The sequence below is a fragment of the Globicephala melas genome, chromosome 2, assembly GCF_963455315.2.
Source record: "Globicephala melas chromosome 2, mGloMel1.2, whole genome shotgun sequence".
In the NCBI taxonomy this organism is placed as follows: Eukaryota; Metazoa; Chordata; class Mammalia; order Artiodactyla; family Delphinidae; genus Globicephala; species Globicephala melas.
The window spans coordinates 14,773,014-14,794,661 of NC_083315.2; the positions used below are offsets into that span (position 1 = coordinate 14,773,014).

The 21,648-nt window shown below is 35.8% G+C and overlaps 1 protein-coding gene across 3 annotated transcripts in view; it reads right to left on the bottom strand.

Moving 5' to 3' along the window:
- Window positions 1-21,648, bottom strand: part of PLXDC2 (plexin domain containing 2) — a 414,801-nt gene that overhangs the window by 117,214 nt on the left and 275,939 nt on the right. For all 3 annotated transcript variants that reach the window (XM_060293095.1, XM_060293094.2, XM_030837117.2), the window contains one exon: window positions 8,639-8,757. In XM_060293095.1, coding sequence (XP_060149078.1) covers window positions 8,639-8,757 — 119 coding nt within the window. The remainder of the gene's footprint in view (window positions 1-8,638; window positions 8,758-21,648) is intronic.

Sequence of the window (21,648 nt, forward strand, 5' to 3'; positions counted from 1 at the left end):
TTCCATTATGGCCCAGCTATCTATCTAATAGGCAGCGCAGCATCTCAGCAAGGGTTTGACTGCAGAGTATGTGCTCCCAAGTATGAATCATATGCCTATCAGACGCAACTGGAGAGGAATTAGTCTAAACTCATTTTTGTTAACTCGCGAATCAGCAATGTGATGTCTAATAGCTTAATATATATACAGTAAAAAACCCCCAAAGTTTAAAATTTTAACCATTCTTACCTTCACTTAACCCTTAAGTTCCTACCTTATCTCCCTTAAATGTCTGATCCGGCTTCTCCTTACTCAGTAGGGCGTCCAATTTTAAAAAGTCATGCTCAAAGCAATGCATAAAGCCCTGAGTATTAGTTGTCTGAAAACTACATTTGAATAGAAGGGCTTTCAGTTAAATTTGACATTATAAAAACATCCATTTGCTTTCCTGAATATTGTTAACATGTCGCACGATTATTTGAATCCCTTTCTAGCTTTTAGATTCTGAACTCTTTTCATATGCTAGGTATCGAGCAATGCACTTACTTGATGGCATGAAAGCAAAGGCGAGCCATACGTTAAAGATATAATCTAACATTCCTCTTACCCCCATCTCCACAATCGTACCCCATAGAAAATCTGGAAGGAGACAACAGCATGAAGTTGGTAAGTAAAAATAGCTCCCTCTTTTAATATAGGGACTGCCCAGTACTGAACTGACAAACTAGAGTGGGAGCATCATATAAAAGAATATAGTGAGGCAGGAGCCCCCTGAAGAAGCCTATGCAACGTGGCTCAAGATAGTCAAAACCATAATGGGGACTTTATCTGGGACTATGGCTACAAAAGGGAACTTGCCTAAACACGGCTGGGAAAAGGAACGGGATTAGGAAACTGCACCCTGGGTTTGGGGAGACATGGGGAAAGTACGAGGCCTTTTGCCTTAGGGATAAATTAGCTCTTTGATCCTGGAATCCTCAGAGCAGGGACTGGATATGGTCTATACCGGCAGGAGCACATGTAGAACATGTAGAACAAACCTCTCCACGTCACCACAAAGCTTAAATGGAAGTGGGGCTTGGAAGGAGAAAACGTACCCAGGAAGATCAAATACCTTGTCCAAGGACAACATAACCCGCTAGGGGCAGGGCCAGCATTAGAACAAGATTTCTGTTTCTACAATTATTTCTTCTAGATTATTGATCTTGCTTCCTTGCTACTTTATTTACTTATTTTTACTCACAACATTATAAAGGGAGAACGGGTTCAATTTGTCATTTTCTTACACTATGGGAAATTAAAGAAAATTAAAATGTTGGGAGCTTTAATATGTGAGATAACAAAAAAGTGCAAATGCAAATGAATTAGATCCTAAATAAAGCCATGTAGATACAACTTTATGCTTTATGTACTTAAAATACAGGGAAGTGCTAAGATATAAAATCATCTGTGTCTACAATTTTTTTGGAATTCTTTTAAATTTTATTGAAGTGTAGTTGATTCACAATGCCATGCTAATCCCGGCTGTACAGCAAAGTGATTCCGTTATACACACATATATTCTTTCTCACACTCCCCTCCATCCCAGCCTATCACAGGATACTGAATATAGCTCTCTGCGCCACACAGTAGGATCTTGTTGTTTATCCATTCTATACATAATAGTTCAGATCTGCTAATCCCAAACTCCCAATCTTTCCCTCCCCCACACACCCTCCCCCTTGGCAACCACAAGTCTGTTCTCTATGTCTGTAAGTCTGTTTCTGATTTGTTGATAAGTTCATTTGTGTCATATTTTAGATTCCACATGTAAGTGATATCATATGGTATTTGTCTTTCTCTGTCTGACTTACTTTACTTAGTATGATAATCTCTAGTTGCATCCATGTTGCTGCAAATAGCATTATTTCATTCTTTTTTATGGCTGAGTAGTCCATTGTATACATGTACCACATCTTCTTTATCCATTCATCTGCTGATGGACATTTAGGTTGCTTTCATGTCTTGGCTATTGTAAATAGTGCTGCAATAAACATAAGGGTGCATATATCTTTTTGAATTATAGTTTTGTTTGGATATATGTCCAAGAGTGGGATTGCTGGAGCAAATGGCAACTCTATTTTTAGTTTTTTTTTTTTTTTTTTTCCTTTGCGGTACGCGGGCCTCTCACTGCTGCGGCCTCTCCCATTGAGGAGCACAGGCTCCGGACGCGCAGGCTCAGTGGCCACGGCTCACAGGCCCAGCTGCTCTGTGGCATGTGGGATTCTCCCGGACCGGGGCACGAACCCACGTCCCCTGCATCGGCAGGCGGACCCCCAACCACTGCGCCACCAGGGAAGCCCCTATTTTTAGTTTTTTGAGGAACCTCCATATTGTTCTCCATAGTGGCTGCACCACATGAATTGTTTTTTTAATTCAACATTCCCCACACCTTCCTGGGTGGTGGTAATAGATGTTCCATGAAAAATGCATTCCCAGGTCAAAAAAGTTTGATCAGCTCTGGGTTAAATGAAGTTAATTTACCTTTGTGGCTGTTCTTCTCAGAGCCTTTCATTGCTAATAGGCATTGGGAAAAGCACATTCTGGGAAATGCTCAATTTAGAAAACACACAATTTGAGAGACATTTACTTAATTTATTAAAGAGCCATTTTGCTTTGCTTTCCTCTGCAGAGACATGTTCTCAGTTATGGGATTCTTTCCTGAGAGTTTATAATTAGCATTTCATGTCATCTGGGTTTTCTCAATCTTATACATTTGTTAAATAAATTTTATTTAAATTTCATATATATATATATATATAGTTTCTTGGATGCATATATATTATTTTAACACATGTTAAACATTCTCACATATACAGCAATAGCCATAAAGGCAAATCACTTCATATCTAAATGTCAATTGTTTCACTGTTCAGTTCTTTTTGGCTTTCTCTTACCCTCTTGAATTATTTTTTTCTATAAATTTTACAAGCTCAGCAAGTGTTCATCTTTTAATGCTTTCAGGATGATTACCACGAATGAAGGGTCATTACAGTTTAAACAAGAGAAATCGTCTTCAAATAAATTTTAAAAATGCATTTAGGGTGACAGTTAAACCTCCAACCAATTGGCAATGGTGATTTATTAACTATGCATTCTTCCACAGAAACAGTAAATGTTACACTAAGGAACATTAGGATTAAATACTTAAATGGTAGAAGTAATTAAAAAGTAATTTTACTTAATAAACAATAAAGTTCCTCTATACAGACCTCCTCTAAAATTTGCTGCTGAAGGAGACTGTAAGGTATTCAACCAAGAAAATGGATAAAGTGGGCTGACTCTCAGGTGAGATATGTATTCTCTATGAGTTCCCCTGTGGCCATGTAGAAGGATTACGTGACTTTTTAATTGTATTGTCTCAAACTGATGACCACTCTGTACCTCCCATGAACTGGTGAAAAAAATTAATCAAATTTCCAATAGACACAAAATGAATCACATCCTTCCTGAGTCTGTATCTAAAGTAACAATAAATTCAAAATATAATAGGAGAAGAGAGATGAAACAAGTCAGAGGAAATGCAACTTCTAATATATGATAGCATACTAGGATAGGCAGCCTTAAGAAATATAAGACATTTGATTTCAAGTCTCTAATGTGTCTGGAATCATATCTTTCTTGTGAACAGGTAGTTTCCTTGTTACATTGTCAAGAGACCAAGAATTTCAGGTCTATACTGTAATAAAGCAAACAATCATCACTATTCAATGGTAACTTAAAATAATATAAAGAATCTGGTTTCTAGGATGACAGCTAGTTATTTCTATTAACAGAATAGGAAACGGGAATTTGATTTTTCCAAATTCCATTTATCTAAGAAAGGACATATGTTTTTACTATTATTTTTACTTATGCACAACTTCTTTTCACTTTTTTAAAAAAATTAATAAAATAAGTGCTGTGGAAAGGCAAACCATTCTTACCTGTGCTCTCAAGTGGCTGAGTTACACTACAATAATGACTAACCAGGTAAGACTGTCAGGGATATCAAAGTGAATAAAGCAATACAGCCATTTCTTGAAAAGGAAGCTTGTAGGGAGGCACTAAGGTACAGTGGTTGGGCCTATGGGCTCTGGAGTCATATTCCCTTGGATGAATCTTTGTTTCATAATTTTGGGAAAGTTACTTAACCTCTCTGGGTGTTTTGGGTTCCTTCTCTGTAAATGATAAAAGTGACAACCTCTCAGTTTTTGTGAGAATAATATGAGACAAATTTTAAGCATGTCGGTCACTGCCTAGCATATATAAAGAGCTCAATAAATGTTAGATTTTACAAATTTGGAGGTTGCTTTTAAAAATGAATGGGGCTTCTGGTTATGGCAGACAAACTTGTATAAGGCCATCATTTCTACTACTGAGACCAAGCAGGAAAGATAAAAAACATATGAAAAGCATCTGTTGAAGGCATCAGGTGGCTGTCAAAGAACAAGGACCTGAAAAGCCAAGATTCCAAAGAAAGGAAATCACAGAGGTGAAACAAACACTGCTTTCCCTTCAAGGCATTTGACAGTTAATGAGCCAGATTTAGAGACAGAAAATTTGAACAGAACTTCAGGCAGTCTCATGAAGTTGTGGAAAACACAGAGTTCAGGACCACTAAGGCAAAAGGTCCATAGTAATTACCCAGGGTTATGTGGAGATTCCTGAAGGACTACATTCTAAGAGTTAGGGCTAACCAGAAATATACCAGTTTTTATAAGGGCCAATGCTCAACTGTGAATGAGCTTAGTCCTGCTCAGTAGTAAGTAATCTGTTCCCTCCTAACTGCCTAACAAAAAAAGTAAACCCTTCCTTGAAGAAGAAAATATCATCCACAACCTCAAAGCATCTCTTTACTATTTTGTAAACAATGCCCAACATTTGATCGAAAATTACCTAACATGCAAGGAGACATGACCAGTGAATGAAAATCTACAGAAAAAGAAACAGTAAAAAAGAGATGATAGAAACAGACCCATAGGAAATCTAGATATTAGAGTTAGCTATAAACTTTAAAAGAACTGTTATTAATATATTTAAGAATATAGATGACAAGATGGTTAATTTCATTAGGTAATTAAATCTATGCAAAAGAAACAAATGGATACCCTGAAATTGAAAAATGCATTAAAGTGAATGGTTGATAATTTGAGAGGAAAATTTTGAAAAAAACAGTATGTTTTTTGTGTTTTGACTTCCATCCTAAGTAAACTGTATCTTTGAAATTAACTAAAATAAACAGCTGTGTAGCAATAAGGGCCTATAACTTAAAACATAATTTCAAATCTTTGGTTGAATAATAAAGAGCTATAATCTTGGGAGAGGTAACTTAATTATTTAAAGGAATCTGTGTCCCCACTACTTCTCTCACCAGTATGGTTAGGAGAACACTGTGACTTTGTGAAGGATCATTAAATTCTTTGAACAAATCTGTATTTACTCTTATTTCAAACAGCAGTAGTAACTGCCCTATCTCAATCTCATTAAGATTGTAATAAGTACAAATGTATTTTCTAATTTATTGATCATTATTTATCACAGTCTGCACTGTGAAAAATTATGCTGCTGGAGACATGACTACATACAGAACATGACAGAACTGGAGGTCATCTGAGTGGTTAGTATGGGCAGTTGGCACATTAAGAGTTACTAAGAGAGGGGCTTCCCTGGTGGTGCAGTGGTTGAGAGTGTGCCTGCCGATGCAGGGGACACAGGTTCGTGCCCCGGTCTGGGAAGATCCCACATGCTGTGGAGCGGCTGGGCCCGTGAGCCATGGCCACTGAGCCTGCGCATCCGGAGCCTGTGCTCCGCAACGGGAGAGGCCACAACGGTGAGAGGCCCGCATACGGCAAAGAAAAAAAAAAAGAGTTACTAAGAGAAACATAATTAACTACTGGAATAAATCATTTGAGGGTAATAAAAGTGAAATTTGTGTCAAAAATCTATTCAATGAAATACTAATTTTCCTCCATGTTGAGTAAAATTATTAGTAGTTTCTGAATAAATCAGAATTTTTCTTCTCACTCATGTAAAATATAATAAAATAAAACAAAGCTGGCATTAATCAGTTAAAAGCAACTAATTAGAGTAAGAACTGCACTTACCTTCCAACCTATAACTTTGCTTCGGTATATTTAATCTGAATAGGAATACAAAATTATACTCCTTATATTCTTAGGGTCTTACAATTTCATTAGCTCTATAGCTTAATTAGGAATACTTCTCCTGACTTCATGGGACTGTAATTGTGTAATATATGGGAGTCTTATAAAAAGATTACTAAACACCAAACATTAACAAATATTTATTGGAAAAACACAAATGAGAAATAGATTTGTGACTTGTTTTACATAATCTCCTTGGGAGAGAAAAAAATGTTGAGGTATTTTGGGGTCACCACATTAAGGTTTTTTGTTCTGGATTTGTCCTTAACTAGCTCTGTAAACTCAAGCATGTCATTTAACCTTTCTGATTGTCTGCTTAGCTATAAAATAAATAAAGATAAATAAAGATAAAATAAAGATAAACTGTGTATGATCTAACTCCATAATTAAGCCACACACATTCATTAAACACCTTTTATGTGCCAGTGCCTTTGTACAAGGCTAAGAATATTAAGAATATAAGTTACTGTTGAAGAATTGAAAACTATAATGTATGTGAAAGCACTTTGTCAAGGATAATACATTATGTAAAGATAATACATCAATTACATAATATTTATGTAATTGAAATTATAAATATTTTTCTAGAAAGGCCAGGAGCACCTAGCTCTCACCTCAAATGCATGGGGATCCTTATTGTGGCAAATTTTACACATAGAAATTTTGCCTCAGCAAAATAAAATACATGACAGTTATCAGGAAGCAAAGAGGTAGAATAGGAAATAAGTAACCGTTTTTTAACCAGGACAGAGAGGCAAATAATAAAGTAGTGATTTCTTTAGAACTCTAAATTCAGAAGGACTGATAGTCTGGAAATAGTAAGAAAGTGTTAAAATTGCCTGTCAGCTTAATAGTCTCATGACAAAACAGGAAAACCATAATGGAAAATTTCTCTTTGATTAAATAAAGAAAAGAAAAGGACATTTTAAAAATACCAACCTCACTACAAAGAGAGAATAGGAAAAATAAACTGTTACTCTGCAATGTGAGACACCCATTGAGAACAGTATAAATAAAGATGACAATTTTGATAATAAAGACTAGCGAGAGAGACCACAATAAGAACACAAACCTCTGTTTTGACAAAGCCTGCAATTAGTGAGATTTTAGATTCTAGACTTACTGACTCTGCCTCTTTCCAGAAATTTTACCACTGTTGGTTAAAATGTTGAAAATAATATTCCATAACATCATTCTGCAGTCCCAGCAATACACTAGATTACAATGAAAACTAGAATGAGTCCCTTTGAGCAATACTGTCTCAGCTTCCAGGGAGTGTGATATAAGGATATGGTGGGCTATGATACCAAAATATAGCCCTGGATAAGGAAGCACCAAGCAGAACAGATCTTGCATTATATTCTGTGTATACTATTGCCCCAAGTAAATGAGTAATTCCACACGGAAGAATTCTTCAAAAGAGTGGAAACATTTAACATGGTTATGAGATTTCCAAAAGTTGGCCTATTGAGTTGAAATACAACCATCCCTCACTTTATAGAAAAGATAGATTTCAGAAGACATGACCAAAGCGAATCCTTTTTAAATTGCCAGCAACTTTTTAATAGCCAGGGATTCATTTCCCAAGGGAAAAATAACCCTTCAATTGAAAATAAGATGTTGAGTCTGTATTATAAATACCCATTAATCCATGGGTTAATAATGCCCATTATCAATTCACATTGTGACTACTGACTGCCTAAAACATCACATCTGATATATTATTCTTATATTCTTTATTTTCTTCCCCCAAAGTTTAGGTTGTCTAATAGACCTTAATTACACTGTCAATAGAGTTTTAAGCCAAACATGCTATTATTCTAATTTAGACGTTCTGTAAATTAAAGGCTACAATTTAGTCAATTTCCATTCCCTGTCAATTTGGTAAAATGAAACAAACTAAGTTTAAATTTCTTTATTCTGTCTGTCACTTTGATCTCTAATTAATCTTTCCTATCAGGTGGCAATAAACATTGGCCAAAGGGATTGTGGACTCAGCTGTCGTGGAATACTTTCAGTATTGGGTCATTGAGCCACACAAGACTTCATGTCTATTAACACTTTTGAAATTATAGCCAAAAAATGTCAAAGAAGTTGACAAGGCAAAAACAAATAAATAGTATAAATATAAGTAATCAGATTTAGATGAAAATCCTTCCAAATTGGAAATATTTTTTCTTAGAGATATTTCATTATACTACCACAAGAATATAATTATTTAATAATTTTATGAAACTCATGGGTCAGAATGCCAAGGATATCAGAATGCAAAATAAAACAAAACCCAAAGAATTAACAATTAGTGCTACTCGGTAGATTTTAAAAATTGTATTTTTTTCAATAAAGCAAAAGAAACCAAGAGGTGAGAAAATGATCTGAGGTTCATGACTGTAAAATGTCCTTTTCTTGACACTTGGAGGAAAAGATAGAGAGGTCAAGTCAATAGGGAAGGAGATTATCAGTACATTACTTACTTCCTTATATCCGAAGATGATGCGTCCATCCATGAGGAGGGTTGCTTGGAATGTGAAGCTTCCCAGGTTGTAATTATCCTGGAGATGTACGTGGTCCCACTGGACAACAAGCGCTGTGCCTATAAACCCCATTGGAACAAAAGAAATGCAGTGAGAAAAATGTATCAATCAATTCTGGTGGGAATCTTCACAAATCATGGATCTAACCTTCACATCTAGTAGCTGTGCTGCTTGAATTTTACATAGTTAACTGGATTTCTGTTACTGACATAGCATTTGGGATACTTTTGAAGAATTGAGTATTCTCTAAATATTTGGGAAAATTTAACCTCATACTGAGGTTAATATTGAGCCCAGTATGGGGGAATTTTGCCTGAGGAAGTCCATTAATGTTAATGGGTACTGTCTGCTTAAATTTCCATGAGCCACTTTCAAAATGCAACCCAAGTGGCTTGAATGAACTTCAAATACATTTGACAAATGCTGAGAGAGAAAGGAACACATTCAGGGAAGCTAGAATCAGACCTGAAAATGTCTATTTCGTACTTAGAATTATACACTTCCATATGCTAAAGAAATTTCTTTAACACTCATGGGAATTTTCCTCTTTAATTCACAATGTCTGCATTTCTTTGTTGTACTGCTTCTAAAAGGTTGCAAGGTAGCTTACAGGGCCTCAGGCTAACATTTCTGAAGCCCCTTTCAGTACACTGGGATGAATCTTCAGTGCTATATATCATATTCTGATGAGTCAACCTGCCAGTGTTTATCATAAAAGTATTAACATGAAACAGTAATTGAAACACAGTTTAATAGCCACCAATGAGAATTTATATTTTGTTTTGTTTTGTTTTCATCAGTGTTTCTCTTTTAGGTTTTATTTATATTTATTTATTTATTTTACTGGGGTACATATAGTTGTTTTACAATATTGTGTTAGTTTCTACTGTACAGCAAAGTGGAGTTCCCTGTGCTATACAGCAGGTTCTCATTAGTTATCTATTTTATATGTATTAGTTAGTGTACATGTCAATCCCAATCTCCCAACTCATCCCACCACCCCTCTTTCCCCGCCTTGGTGTCCATACGTTTGTTCTCTACATCTGTGTCTCTATTTCTGCCTTGCAAACAGGTTCATCTGTACCATTTTTCTAGATTCCACATATATGCGTTAATATACGATACTTGTTTTCTCTTTGTGACTTACTTCACTCTGTATGACAGTCTTTAGGTCCATCCACGTCTCTATAAATAACCCAATTTTGTTCCTTTTTATGGCTGAGTAATATTCCATTGTATATATGCACCACATCTTCTTTATCCATTCGTCTGTCAATAGGCATTTAGGTTGCTTCCATGACCTGGCTATTGTAAATAGTGCTGCAATGAACATTGGGGGTGCATGTGTCTTTTTGAGTTATGGTTTTCTCTGGGTATATGCCCAGTAGTGGGATTGCTGGGTCATATGGTAATTCTATTTTTAGTTCTTTAAGGAACCTCCATACTGTTCTCCATAGTGGCCGTATCAATTTACATTCCCACCAACAGTGCAAGAGGGTTCTCTTTTCTCCACACCCTCTCCAGCATTTATTGTTTGTAGATTTTTTGATGATGGCCATTCTGACTGGTATGAGATGATACCTCATTGTAGTTTTGATTTGCATTTCTCTAATAATTAGTGATGTTGAGTATCTTTTCATGTGTTTGTTGGCCATCTGTATATCTTCTTTGGAGAAATGTCTATTCAGGTCTTCTGCCCATTTTTTGATTGGGTTGTTTGTTTTTTTAATATTGATCTGCATGAGCTATTTGTATATTTTGTAGATTTTTGTCTTTTGATTCGTTTGCAATTATTTTCTCCCATTCTGAGAGTTGTCTTTTCATCTTGTTTATGGTTTGCTTTGCTGTGCGGAAGCTTTTAAGTTTCATTAGGTCCCATTTGTTTATTTTTGTTTTTATTTCCTACTCTTGAAGGCAGGTCAGAAAAGATCTTGCTGTGATTTATGTCAAAGAGCGTTCTTCCTATGTTTTCCTCTGAGAATTTTATAGTTTCTGGTCTTACTTTTAGGTCTTTAATCCATTTTGAGTTTATTTTTGTGTATTGTGTTAGGGAGTGTTCTAATTTCATTAACTGACACTGTTTATTCTTTTTTATTTTTTTAAGAAAACAAATGAGCAGGTAAGATGTTTGCTTAGCTCTAAGTATTGGATTTTCTAATCTTTTAAAAAGTCTTGTTGCCAAAAAATGACGTACAGAAATGAAACTCACAGAACTAAGAGAGCATAACTTATCTCCCAGGTCAGTAAGTATATGATTAAAAAGAAAAAAAAATCAATATTGCATGACAGAGAGCTTTTGGGTTAGTGAAGATGTGGATATGCTAGGAGAGTAGAGTGCCCAGAGAGGGCATGTATGCTCCATACCCTTTCCCATGTAACTTGCCCTATACGTTTCTTCTGTCTGATTTCCTGAGTTCATTCCTATACCAGGTGATTGGAGTAGACCAGAACACTGTCATTACTGTGTTTTTGAGTATAACTTAATGCTGAGATCTTTTGACCAAGATGGCAGCATAGGAGGCGCCTGACTTCCCCTCTTCCCATGGATACACTGAATGTACAGCTACACAAGGAGCAATTTCCTTTGAGAGAAATCCAAGATTAGCTGAGTGACTGCTATACATGAGGCAACTGAGAAAATACCCATAATGAAAGTGCACACATCTAGGTGCTTACTGTGATCCTCTGGAGCCCAAAAGAGCCAGTGGGTACTTCCCCTCCCTTGTTCCTTTGGCTCAGTCCAAGGATAAAACCAAGTCACCAGCATCTCTCTGGAAGGAGCTTGCACACATGTCTGGCACCCAGCTTTTGTGGCTGCCACCTGAGGACAGGCCCCCAGGTCGTCTTGCTCTGAGAGACAACGGGGTTTGCATTCATGAGTCCCACAGGACTGTAGCACACAAAGAAGCAATTGTTAACAGGCACACCTGTGAGCACTTGCATCACTTGCATTGGCTATCCCCTCAAGGCTCAGTAGAGAGGGAGCAGACAAAATACCTGTCTCCCAGTTCATCCCTGGAGAGGATTTGACTGCATACTTTTCCAGTATGCTGCTGCCTGAGGGACTGCCAACAAATCTAGGTGCTGACTGCGATCTTCCCCTTTGGGAAACTGATGGCTCTTGGCACACCCAAAACTACTGGATGCCACTGAGAACAAAGATGGTGCCTTGAACAATCACAAAGGTTTGAAAGACAACCAGGAGCTTGAGCTAAGCTGATTGATGAAGTTCATGTTGTACAGAAAACCACTCTGACAAGACTGGAAGAGGTAGCTATTTATCTGATGTACAAAAACTAACAGTGAGTAAAGAAAAATGAAGAAACAGGGGATTATGTTCCAAACAAAAAACAAGATAAATCTCTAAAAACTGATCTTAATGAAACAGAAGTAAGTGATTTACCCAAATGAGTTCAAAATAACAGTCATAAGTATGCTCACTGGACTTCCCTGGCAGTCCAGTGGTGAAGATTCTGTGTTTCCATTGCAGGGGCCACAGGTTTGATCCCTGGTTGGGGGACCAAGATCCCGTATGCCACACAGTGCAGTCAAAAAACAACAACAAAAAAGATGCTCACTGAGGTCAGGAGAGCAATGCATGAAGAAAGTGAGAATTTCAACAGAGACAGAAAATATAAAAAGTACTAAATAGAAATCATAGTACTGAAGAATACAATAACTGACTGGAAGTTTTAATAGAGGGGTTCAACAACAGACTATATCAAGTAAAAGAAAAGATCAATGCACTTGAAAACATATCAGCAGAACTGATCCAATTAGAGGAGCAGAGAGAGAACAAAAAGAATGAAAAAGAGTGAAGATAGCTTAAGGGACATATGGGACACCATCAAGTAGACCAATATTCACATTATAGGGATTTCAGAATGAGAAGAGAGAGAGAAAGGGGCAGAAGGATTATTCAGAGAGGACTTCCCAGGTGGTGCAGTGGTTAAGAATCTGTCTGCCAATGCAGGGGACACGGGTTCGAGGCCTGGTCTGGGAAGAACCCACATGCCTCAGAGCACCTAAGCCCATGCACCACAACTACTGAGGCCGTGTTCTAGAGACTGCAAACCACAACTACTGAGCCCATGTGCCACAACTACTGAAGCCCGCATGCCTAGAGCCTGTGCTCTGCAACAAGAGAAGCCACCTCAGTGAGAAGCCCGCCCACCACAACGAAGAGTAGCCCCACTCGCCGCAACTAGAGAAAGCTTGCGTGTGGCAATGAAGACCCAACGCAGCCAAAAATAAATTAAAAATAAAATGATTATTCAAAGAACTAATGGCTGAAAACTTCCTTAACCTGGGGAAAAAAACAGACATCCAGATCCAGAAAGCTCAAAAATACCAAAAAAAGATGAATCATAAGGGATTTACACTGAAACACATTAAAATCAAATTATCAGAAGTTAACAACAAGGAAAGAATCTTAAAAGCAAGAAGAGAAAAGCAATTTGTTATTTACAAGGGAAATTTTAAAGACTGTTAGTAGATTTTTCTGCAGAAACCTTGCAGGCAAGAGAGAGTGGGGTGAGGTATTCGAAGTGTTGAAAGAAAAAACCTGCTAACCAAGAGTACTTTATTAAGCAAAGTTGTTCTTCAGAATTAAAGGAGAGATAAAGAAATTTCCAGACAAACAAAAGCTGAAAAAGATCTTTACCACTAGACCAGACTTATAAGAAATGTTAAAGGGAGTTCTTCAAGCTAAAATGAAAGAATGCTAGTAAGTAACAAGAATTATATATATAAAAGAAAAACTCCCTGGTAAAGGTCAATATATAGTTAATTCAGAATACTCATAATGGTGGTGGAAAAATCACTTATAACTCTAGTATAAAGGTTAAAAGACAAAAGTTTTAAAAATAACTATAACTACAATAGTTTGTTAGTGGATATGCAATATAAAAAGTTATAAATTGTGATATCAAAAACATAAAATATGGTGGAAGGTGTAAAAATGTAGAGCTTCTGTCTGAGTTTGAAGTTAGTTGTTATCAGCTTAAAATTGATTGTATAAGATATTTTATGTAAGCCTCATAGTAACCACAGATCAAATACTTACACACAGAAGATAAATACAATGAATTGAAGCATATCACTACAGAAAATCAAATCACAAAGGAGAGTGAGAGAAAGAAAGGAATAAAGGAATTACAAAACAGCCAGAAAACAGCTACCAAAATGGCAATAGTAAACCATACCTATCAATAGTTACTTTAAATGTAGATGGACTAAATTCTCCAATCAAAAGACACAGACTGGGTTAAGAGTTTAAGAAAAAGACTTAACTATATGCTGCCCACAGACACTCACTTCAGTTTTAAGAACACACGTAGATTAAAAGTAAAGGTATGGAAAAAGATTTTCCATGCAAATGGAAACCAAAAGAAAACAGAGGTAGGTATACTTATGCCAGAAAAGTAGACTTTTAAGCCAAAACTTTTAACAAGAGACAAAAGAAAGATCATTATTCAATAATAAAGAGGTCAATTCATCAAGAGGATATTAACAACTGTAAATGTTTATAAATATTTATGTATCCAATCATAATACCTAAATATATAAAGCAAATATTAATGGATCTAGAGGCAGAAAGAGACAGCAATACAATAAAAATAGGGAACTTCATATCTCACTTTCAACAATGGATTTATCATTCAGACAGAAAATCAATAAGGAAACATTGGACTTAAACTACATATTAGAGCAGGTGAACCTTACAGAAATACATAGAACATTTCATCAAACAGCAGCAGAATGCACATTTTACTGAAGTGCACATAAGACATTCTCCAGGATAGATAATTTTTTTAGGCCACAAGACAAGTCTTAACAATTTTAAGAGGCCTGAATTCATATCTGGCATCTTTTCTGACCAAAATGATATAAAACTACAAATTAACAGCAGAAGGAAAACTGGAAAATTCACAAATACATGGAGATTAAAAAATATCCTCCTGAACAACCAATGGGCCAAAGAAGAAATCAAAAGGGAAATCTAAAAATATCTTGAGATAAATGAAAATGGAAACAAAACATAAAACTTAAGGGATTCAGCAGAGGCAATTCTAAGAGGAAATTTATAGAGATAAATGCCTATATGAAGAAAAAAGAAAGATCTCAAAAAGCAACCTAACTTTACACATCAAGGAACTAAAAAAGAAGAACAAACCAAGCCCAAAGTTAGCAGAAGAAGGAAATATCAAAGATCAGAATGGTAATAAAAGAAATGGAGACTAAAAAGATCCATTAGATAGATATCACTAGAATGATAGAAAAAATCATTGAAACTAAGAGCTTTCTTAAGATAAAAAATTTGACAAAACTTTGGCTAGACTAAGAAAAAAGAGAAAGTATAAATAAAATCAGAAATGAAAGAGGACACACTACAACTGATAACACAGAAAACAAAGGACCATAAGAAACTATTGTACTATGAACAATCATATGCCAACAAATTGGACAACCTAGGACATATGGATAAATTCCTAGAAACATACCATCAATCAGGATTGAACCACAAAGAAACAGAAAATCTGAACAGACCAATTACTAGTAAGGAGATAGAATCAGTAATTATAAAAGTTCTGACAAAGAAAAATCCAGGACCAGATGGCTTCACTGGGGAACTTTACCAAACAGTTAAAGAAGAATTAATACCAATTCTTATCAAAGTCTTCCAAAATAGAGAAGAGAGAACACTTCCAAACTCATTTTTCAAGGCCAGCATTACCCTGATACCAAAGCCAAATGAGGACACTACAAGAAAAGAAACTTACAGACCAATATAGCCAATGAACATAGATGCAAAAATACTCAACAAAATCTTAGCAAATCATATTCAACAGTACATCAAAAAGATCATATACCATGATCAAGCTGGATTTATTCCTGAGATGCAAGGATGGTTCAACATGCACAAATCAATCAATGTGATATGCCACATTAACAAAATGAAGGATAAAAGTCATATGACGATCTCAATAGATGCAGAAAAAGCATCTGACAAAATTCAACATCCTCTCATGATAAAAACTCTTAAATCAGATATAGATAGAATGCATCTCAACAAAATAGAGTCCATATATGACAAGCCCATAGCTAATATCATACTTAAGGCTAACAAGATACTAAGCAGAAAGCTTTTCCTCTAAGATCAGGAAAAAGACAAGGACACCCACTCTCACCATTTTTATTCCACATAATACTGGAAATCCTAGCCAGAGCAATTAGGCAAGAAAAAGAAATAAAAGGCATACAAACTGGAAAGGAAGAAGTAAAACTGTCACTATTTACAGATGCCTGTATTGAATACAGAAAACCCTAAAGACTCCAAAAAAAAACTGTTAGAACTAATAAATAAATGAATTCAGTAAGGTTGCAGGATTCAAAATCAATATACAGAAATGTGTTGTGTTTCTATGTGCTAATAACAGACTATCAGAAAGGGAAATTAAGAAAACAATCCCATTTACAATTGCATCAAGAAAATACTTAGGAATAAATTTAACTAAAGGGGTGAAAGTCCTGTATACTGAAAACTGTAAGACAATGATGAAAGAAACTGAACAAGGCACAAATAAATGGAATGATATTTCATGTTCTTAGATTGGAAGAATTAATATTGTTAAAATTTCGATGCTACCCAAAACAATCTACAGATTCAATGCAATCAATCCCTATCAAAATTCCAATAAATAGAATGAAAAAAATCCTAAAATTTGTATGGAACCACAAAAGACTCCAAATAGCCAAGCAATCTTGAGAAAGAAGAACAAAGCTGGAGGCATTATACTTTCTGATTTCAAAGTATATTACAAAGCTATAGTAATCAAAACAGTATGGCTTTGGGATAAAGGAAAAAAGACACATATATCAATGGAACAGAGTACAGATCCCAGAAATAAATCCATGCTTATATGGTCAATTCATTTTTCAATAATGGAGCCAAGAATATACAATGCGGAAGAACTGTTTCTCAACAAACTGTGCTAGGAAAACTGGATAGCCACATGCAAAAGAATATACCATACACAAAAATCAACTCAAAATGGATTAAAGACTTGAATGTTATACCTGAAATGTAAAACTCCTAAAAGAAAACAGAGGGTAAGCTCCTTGACATAGGTCTTGGTAATCATATTTTGTATTTTGCATTTAACACCAAAAGCAAATGCAACAAAAGCAAAAATAAAAAAGTTGGACTACATCAAACTAAAATTATTCTGCACAGCAAAAGAAAACATCAACAAAGTGAAAAGGCAGCCTATGGAATAGGAGAGAATATTTGCAAACCATGTATCTAATAAGGGATTCTATCCAAAATAAATAAGGAACTCATACAACTCAATAGCAAGAAAACAAATAACCCAATTAAAATATGGGCAAAAGACCTAAACATCCATTTTTCCAAATAAGACATATAAATGGCCAAGAGGTTCATGAAAATGTGCTCAGCATCACTAATCATCAGAGAAATACAATTCAAAAGCACAATGAGACATCACCTCACACCTGTTAAGATGTCTATTATCAAAAAGACAAGAGGATGGGCTTCCCTGGTGGCGCAGTGGTTGAGAGTCCGCCTGCCGATGCAGGGGACACGGGTTCGTGCCCTGGTCCGGGAAGATCCCGCATGCCGCGGAGCGGCTGGGCCCGTGAGCCATGGCTGCTGAGCCTGCGCGTCCGGAGCCTGTGCTCCGCAACGGGAGAGGCCACAACAGTGAGAGGTCCACATAACGCAAAAAAAAAAAAAAAAAAAAAAGACAAGAGGTAACAAATCCTGGAAAGGATGTAGAGAAAACAGAACGCTTATAGTCTGTTGGTGGAAACGTAACTGGAACAGACACTGTGCAAAACAGTATGGAATTTCCTCAAGAAATTAAAAATAGAAAACTACCATATGATCCAGGAATCCCACTACTGGGTGTATACCAAAGGAAACAAAATGACTTCCTTAGAGAGATATCTATACTCTCTTGTTCATTGAAGCATTATTTAAAGTAGCCAAAGTATGAAAACAACTTAAGTGTTCATCTATGGATGAATGGATAAAGAATATGTGGTATATATACACAATGGAATATTATTCAGCCCCCAAAACAATGAAATCCTGCCTTTGTGACAACATGGATGTATCTGGAGGGCATTAAGCTAAGTGAAATAAGCCAAATAGAGAAAGAGAAAAACTGCATGGTATCACATACATGTGAAATCTAAAAACAAAACAAAACAAAGACAGTTGACCTCAAAGAAACAGATTTTAGAATGTCGGCTGCCAGGGACTAGGGTCTGGGGGAAATAGAGAGATGCTGACAAAAGGATACCAACTTTCATTTATACAATGAATAAGGTCTGAGGAGCTAATGTATAACATGGTGACTACAGTTTCTAACACTGTACAACATAATTGAAATTTACTGAGAATAAAACTTAAGTGTTCCCACCCGAAAAGAAAAAAGGTACATATGTGAGGTGATGAAAATATTAATTAACTTGATGGTGGAAATTCTTTTGCAATGTATATATATATATCAAATTATCACGCGATAACCTTTAAATATAGAAATCTATTTATTTCCTTGAGGTAAAACTTGAGAAGTAAAAATTTTTTTTTTTTTTTTTTTTTTTTACTTTTACCTTGGTACTTTTAGTTATATGCAGCACCCAAGACATACCCCTGTTGTAAGTGAAAACCCCAGTCTCTTCCTTCCACGGGCATCTCTGTATCTATACAAACATTTTTCTAAAAACTGGAAAAGGCAAGAGGACAATAATAGCCAGGAAACTTCCCATAATCGTAGAAGTAAAAGGGTTTTCTGATCATGAAATTCCTCCTAACAACCACTTCTTTTCTTTCACATGTGTTCACAACTTTCAAGCTCTAGTCTCCTTCTTACTCACTAATTTCTAATGGACACTTTGACGGTGCAGAGGAAACACTGAAATGGAGGGCAGATGAGCTAGACTTGTGTCCTGCCTCTAATACTTTGTGTGTGACCTTGGACACAATTAACCTGCTTGAACCTGTTTCTTCTACAACATGGGAGGAATAATTCTTGCCTTCTAGGGATTTCTGCAATCAATCAAAAAATATATAGTTTCCTCAAATTCTTTGTGCACAAGAGAGGTCTACCTAAATTGAGTAATTAAATGTTTTTAATGCAAATTCTGGTGATGATATTTTCAATACATTGTTAGTAGCAGACTTTTAAAAATAACACTAATTGTGCAAATATGTTTTATATTATGTAGTAGCACAGCTCCCCCAGCATTTAATTTAAATGGTTCTACTAGTAAGATTAGTTGAGTGTAAATGTTATCATTAAATTTTAAAATTAATTATATGTCTCTATCTTGTTTTATTGAATAATCAATATATCAAATTTTACCTTTTATTACAAGTTGCTGAATCTAAAACTTTATGGTCTGCAGGTCAGTGAGAGTGGCTTTTAGAGATACGATCTTGTGTTTCTCTAAGCAGCGCCTTACTCACATATTGCTTCCTAGGTAGTACCTAATATAGGAAGCAATTAGGTAAGTGAACCAAAAAGACACTTTCTTTGGTCATCAGCTATGATGTAGGAGAATAATCTGCCAAGAGCAATCCTTGGAATTCACCAAAGAGCTGGGTTAGTGTGGTGCATCTCTTGGCTTATGACTGACGATCCTACACTGTTTTTCTGATGATGGGCACAAAATCTAATGGTAAAGTTCTTCCTGGCAGGGCTGAAGTTGTAATTTAAGCTCATATAACAGACCACATGAGCTGCTGTACCATCCTATGTGCTTAATGGAACTGAGCAGTTGCAACCTGGTATCCTGAGGGTGATCAAACTGTCTAATCAGTAATGGATGCCAATTTCTTAATCTCCAAAATAAAAACAGGCAGGTAGGTTGATCTAGGGGCATTTAAGGTCACTACTAACTCCCAATTTTCTGATTCTGTGCTTGATTAGGCTTCTGATCACTGCAAGACTTACGCTTTCTATTTGCTATTTATGAGCCACCAAATTATTTTTCTAATAAAAGGTTTAGTTTTACAACTTCTCTAGTTTTTGTGCATTAATATTCTGTGACTTCTAGGCTGCCTATAATATTTGGAAGCATCGCCTGATTTTTAAAATCTAGTGCTTTAATGCTTACAGAAATATTATCTTAGAAGAAATGTTCTAAACTGCTGTCTCCTCTAGAGAAGTTTTTGCTTTCCTAAAATGCTGAGTTTCCCATCCTTAAGGATTCCTTCAATGATCCTAACTGATCAAAGTTGGAAATATTTCAGTAAGTTGCTATGGTATTAAAGGACTTTGTGGAGATCCTTACAATACTGAAAGGTGCTTCAGTCATTTAATAAAACACAGGCAATTACTAGCTTTTATTATTATATTGTAAGAATGCAATATTCCCATTGGTTATCACACAGAAGATATTTCAATAAAGTAAAATACAGTAATTCTTGAGTATTCGTACTTTCACAACTCAGAATTAAAAATCATCTTACATACCTAATTTTTTTCATGTATTCATTCATTGAATAATTAATTATTGAGGACGGACTGTGTATTGAGTTCTTGTGCCAGGTATTGAAGAGAAAATAATTTCTTATAAATAGTCACAGTCCTAGTTTTTAAAGAATTTAGAATCCAGTTGAAGTGGCATACATTAATTTTTAAAAATCATTTAAATAAAAGTAAAATTTAAATATTGAGCTACCTAGGCACATGGGTGTGTGAGAGAGCATATGGGGAAAGAGACTTAATATGCTTTATGATTTTTTTTTTTTTTTGCTGTACGCGGGACTCTCACTGTTGTGGCCTCTCCCATTGCGGAGCCCAGGCTCGGGAGGCACAGGCTCAGTGGCCATGGCTCACGGGCCCAGCTGCTCCGCGGCATGTGGGATCTTCCCTGACCGGGGCACGAACCCGCATCCCCTGCATCGGCAGGCGGACTCTCAACCACCGTGCCACCAGGGAAGCCCCTGCTTTATGATTTTTATGCTAACAGTCTAGAAACTTGGTCATCAGAAGCTTGTGGCCATGAGTAAATGCTCCCAACATCACCTAGTAAGTGACAAAGCTTGGAAAATACTCAACTTTCTTATTTACTTAGGGTAGATTCATTCTGTCTAGTAGGTCACAGGATAAGCTTCAGATAAGTTGCTCACTGTAGCTCTGTCTAAAGTACACTTACAATCTACTTGTACATCTTTGGGCCTTAGTACCTCAGTTTTTTTAAGTGGGAGGACAGAGTATAACAGTTCTTAAAATAACAGAAGGAAATAATTAGTATGGCTAACATTTAGTATTACTTCATATTGGATCACACTTTGGTGTTATTCAAATTGTTTGAAATGCATTTCTCAAAGTGTACATCTAAGTATGTTTAGTTTTCTTCCTCTTTTGCTATTTTGACCTGTAAAGTGGCTTTATCACACTGGTCAGATCTCTTTCAGCAACATGATGTCATTTTCTGAAAGCCGTGGTCACAAGTAAGTCTATGCTACCCCATAGTAATTTTCTTCCTTGCGCATTAAGGCAAGACAAGAGAAGAAATAACTCTGTTCAGGCCACATGCTTTCATTATTTTAAAAGATAAAATTGTCATTTGGGCAAATAAATACTATTTTTGTATTATAAAGAGAACAGAAATTTCTATCTTTAAGTTTCCAAAACAAACTCTTCTTTTCCTATAATTTCGTTTTCTACTAAAGTTACAGCTTTCAATAAGATGTAGACATGAAAATTCATTTATGTCTTTAGGACATTACATTTCTTACTTAGATTTGAATGGTACTTAGTGACATATTCTAGGTCTTTTCTGACTATTTTATATGTCCCACAAAGAAATAGTAGGGATAGACTGTTGTCAGTTACTCTATTTAATATTTCAAAGTCAGGAAAACATTTTCGTAAGTGATTTTAATTACCCACAATCCTAGATTTTTAAAA